We start from the raw sequence: 4,603 nt of genomic DNA, 5'->3' as shown, positions 1-4,603 counted from the left end.
AATATCAAAACGCAATCCTTAGACCCTGCGGCGCACCGTTTTTGCGTTTCAGAAACTGGAGAAAACCCTAGAAAGCAAACCCTCTCTCGCACCGCCATCTGCCTCCATAACGATAACACTGTGCTTGCTACAGTCATGGCGGACGTCATGGTAATGAAGGAGATCGAGGACACGGCGCTGCGTCTCGGCGTCGATCTCTCCACTCTCGATCTCGACGCCATTCGCCTCCCTCCCGGCGAAGATTGCGGCATCGTCAGGTATCAACTACTTCGCCCTTTTTAGGTTCTGGCCCCTGAAACGGAACCCTAGGGTTGCGGTTTTCTGACTCTTTTCTTTTTTTACAGTGATGACGAGGTGGTTTACCAGGAGGAGAATCTCGAGTTTGAGTCTGGATTTGGTAACATCATTGTCGTGGATAACCTCCCCGTGGTTCCGAGGGAGAAGTTCGAGAAGCTTGAAGGAGTGGTTCGAAAAATTTATAGTCAAATTGGTGTTATCAAGGAGGATGGCCTCTGGATGCCGGTTGATCCTGAAACCGAGAAAACCCTAGGTTACTGCTTCATTGAGTACAATACCCCTCAGGTATACACGCTCTTTCTTCAATGTAATCTAAAAATAATTGTTGTCCTATATTGTTTGTTGTTAGTGATTTTGATGTCAATTGTGTTTTTAGTCGATGTTGAATTGTATGTTGTTTTTCTGATTTGGGTGTGGTTAAATTGGGCGTTTATTTTTTCTTAGGAAGCTGAGCTTGCTAAAGAGAAGACTCATGGGTACAAATTGGACCGGGCACACATATTTGCCGTGAGCATGTTTGATGACTTTGACAGATTCATGAAGGTGCCTAATGAGTGGGCTCCTCCTGAAACTAAGCCATATGCTCCAGGGGTAAGGTTCATATGTTTACATATGCTTATTTTTCTACATTTTGCCTCTTACTCTATAGAGGTTGTTATGCTTATATTGTAATGTATTATTGTAGCCATGACTTATGCCTAGTTTTGTCTCAATTGTTGCCTTTTGCTACTATGATAATTTGGATTATATGATGCTTTCTGCTAGCTGCACTTTCATAATATGTTATACAATATATAGGCACTGGCTCCCTTTTAATGTGGTTCTGCTGATATTTATTATTATATTAGTATTTAGATGAATTAAAGCACTTTCAGGTTTTCTGACGAACCACCCTTCTATGTGGAATTGTGAATACAGTTGCTTTACTTGTTGTATAGCTTAAAGTTTGAAAAATATATGTTTGTATTTTAGTTATGATTTATGATTTAGTAGATTTTGCTCTGGAACCTTGTACCTTATTGATATTTCTGATGCTCCTTGGTGTTGGTATCTCTTACAGGAAAATCTTCAACACTGGCTCACTGATGCAAAGGCCAGGGACCAGTTTGTGATTCGTGCTGGTTCGGATACTGAGGTTTTGTGGAACGATGCCAGGCATTTAAAGCCTGATCCTGTTTATAAGCGTGCAGTGAGTGGACGTTTTATTTCAGTATCTTGTACTATTTAATATTTACAAGTGCCCTACTTTTACATGATTTTTTTATTGCTGCTGGCATGGGTGTTCATGTATTTTTTTTAATAACAGTTTTGGACAGAGAGTTTTGTGCAATGGTCTCCTTTGGGGACATACTTGGCCACTGTTCACAGACAGGGGGCAGCAGTCTGGGGAGGTGCTGCAAGCTTTAATAGACTTATGCGATATGCACATCCTCAGGTTTTCTTTGTGATTTGCTTTCTATCATTGTTTGGCAAAAGTTTTGGTTTTTTTTTCCATACTAATGATTATTTATATTTATAGGTAAAACTTATTGATTTTTCGCCTGGTGAGAAGTATTTGGTAACATATAGCAGCCATGAACCAAGCAATCCCCGAGATGCCAATGTGAGTGCTTTTTTCTTTGTTTTTCTTTTAATAGTATTTTAGACATTTTAGACACTGTTCCTAACAGACTCTTTTTTTCCCTTTCTGTAGAGAGTTGTGATAAATATATTTGATGTGAGGACTGGTAAAGTGATGAGGGACTTCAAAGGGAGTGCTGATGATTTTGCAGTTGGAGGTGCTGGGGGTGTCACTGGAGTTTCATGGCCTGTTTTCAAGTACATTTTTTTTCTTTATTTTTATCTAGCTCATGCAATTATTTTTGCATCTGTCATGTGTCTAATGCAGTTATTCATTCTTGTCATTGTCTTTGCAGATGGAGTGGTGGAAGAGATGATAAATACTTTGCAAGGATGGGGAAAAATATACTCTCCGTTTATGAGGCAGAGACCTTTTCTCTTGTTGACAAGAAATCTTTAAAGGTTGAAAATATAATGGATTTCTGCTGGTCTCCAACTGATCCAATTATTGCTCTTTTTGTTCCTGAGATGGGAGGCGGTAACCAGCCTGCCAGGGTAAGTTTGTCTTTTTCTTTCATGTACATGGATTAAAGTTTTGTTTTACTTGGGTATCATAATGAATGGTCATATATTATTTATCAATTATTTTATATCTATGTTCTTTGATATATTTATAGGTTAGTCTGATTCAAATCCCCAGCAAAGAGGAACTCAGGCAGAAGAACCTTTTCAGTGTCAGTGACTGCAAGATTTACTGGCAAAGCAATGGAGACTACCTTGCTGTTAATGTAGAGAGGTACACGAAAACAAAAAAAAGCACATACACAGGCTTTGAGCTTTTCCGTATAAAAGAACGGGATATACCAATTGAAGTTTTGGAGCTTGAGAATAAGAATGATAAGATCATTGCGTTTGCTTGGGAGCCAAAGGGTCACAGATTTGCAGTTATTCATGGTGATAACCCTAAGCCTGATGTTAGCATTTATTCCATGCGTACTGGTCAGAACAGCCGAGTTTCAAAACTCATTACTCTGAAGGGCAAGCAAGCAAATGCTCTGTTTTGGTCACCTGCCGGTCGCTACATTGTACTGGCTGGGTTGAAAGGCTTCAATGGACAGTTGGAATTTTACAACGTTGATGAACTTGAAACCATGGCTACTGCTGAACATTTTATGGCAACAGATATTGAATGGGATCCAACTGGAAGGTATATGGTCTATCTGAATGAGTAATGATATTGCTAATAAAGGCAGTTTATAGGTTAATCTTTTGTAAAATCAGTTTAAAATTGTATTTACCTTTGTCATCATGTGTTTGATAATTGCAATTTTACTGAAAAAGTGCTTATGGTTGGTTTCTTAATTATCCCAAGCTTATATTGCTTTCTCTTTATACTGTAGATATGTTGCAACTGCGGTGACTTCAGTTCATGAAATGGAGAATGGTTTCAATATATGGTCTTTCAATGGCAAGCATCTATATCGGATTCTGAAGGATCACTTCTTTCAGGTACTTCGACATTTGCACTTGATGCACTGTTGGCAATTATACTTATTATATTATTACCATGGTACAATGAATCATGTGTGAATGTTCATACGGTGATAGGTTTTGGACATTGTAATGCTCCAATTTTGAATCGATGTTTTGGTAGTATAAATTTTTGTTATAGCAGAATTTTACTCATCGTTGAAATTGTTGCTGTAGTCCTTATTATTGCTAATCTGCATGTTTACCACTGAATGCCTTTATTGTGTAATCAACTACACATTCTTATTTTTTGTTTGCTATATAGTTCTTATGGAGACCAAGGCCACCATCTTTCTTGACTCCGGAGAAAGAGGAAGAGATTGCCAAGAACTTGAAGAAATACAGCAAGAAATACGAGGCAGAAGATCAAGATGTTTCCTTGCTGCTGAGTGAACAGGAGCGTGAGAAGCGCAGGATGTTGAAGGAAGAGTGGGACAAGTGGGTTAATGAATGGAAGCAGATCCACGAAGAAGAGAGTTTACAGAGGCAAAAGCTCAGGGATGGAGAGGCTAGCGATGAAGAGGAGGAATACGAGGCAAAGGACATCGAGGTGGAGGAAGTGATCGATGTAACAAAAGAGGTCCTTCACCTTGAGTATGGTCAAGAGTGAGTTTTTTAGCTGGGAGGACTTGGATTCGAACATTTTATTCACTTGTCGAGGTATAGTTGTTGGGCAGCTTACTTCGATTTCATCTTTGTAAAACCCAATTTTGTAATCTTTCATTAGTTTTGTTTTTTTCTTATTGTCAAATTTAACGTGAAAGACATTTTTGCTGCCTCCTTGGGCGGGAAGTGTTCACTCATATTCCTCGCTTCCTTCGCACTAACAACATGCCTGAAGAAATGTGGAGTTAGATTATTATTATTATTATTATATGTGGGTTTGTGCATAAAGGTTTTAATGTGATTGTACTTGGGGGTGTTTTTGATTTTTAATTTTTCCTAATAAGTTTTAAAGTCAATTTTATGATAAGAATTTATCGATTGAGTATTAAGTTATCTCTATCCAAATGCAGTTCTAGGTCACATTGTGATTTGTATATATGAAGAGTTAATGTTTTTTATTTTTTTGTAAGTGAATGATTTATTAGAGACAATCTCTTGAACTACTTTTTCGTATAAGCTGAAAAATAAATCTGACTTTTAAAAAATATATAACTTAGTAAGACTAAAAAGGCAGTTTTCTTACTCATACAAAAAAAATCCGATATCTTAG

The 4,603-nt window shown here is 37.8% G+C and overlaps 1 protein-coding gene across 1 annotated transcript; it reads left to right on the top strand.

Moving 5' to 3' along the window:
- On the top strand, positions 1–4,281 carry LOC114418721 (eukaryotic translation initiation factor 3 subunit B-like). Its single transcript, XM_028384203.1, has 11 exons — positions 1–257; positions 345–582; positions 742–888; positions 1,358–1,486; positions 1,604–1,732; positions 1,817–1,900; positions 1,991–2,115; positions 2,214–2,412; positions 2,535–3,064; positions 3,258–3,366; positions 3,653–4,281. The coding sequence occupies exons 1-11, from the start codon at positions 136–138 to the stop codon at positions 3,995–3,997; spliced, it is 2,157 nt and encodes a 718-aa protein (XP_028240004.1). The 5' UTR covers positions 1–135; the 3' UTR covers positions 3,998–4,281.
- The last annotated feature ends 322 nt before the right edge of the window (positions 4,282–4,603 follow it).

This window comes from Glycine soja, chromosome 7 (assembly GCF_004193775.1).
Source record: "Glycine soja cultivar W05 chromosome 7, ASM419377v2, whole genome shotgun sequence".
In the NCBI taxonomy this organism is placed as follows: domain Eukaryota; kingdom Viridiplantae; phylum Streptophyta; class Magnoliopsida; order Fabales; family Fabaceae; genus Glycine; species Glycine soja.
This window is presented reverse-complemented; position numbering and strand designations above follow the sequence as displayed.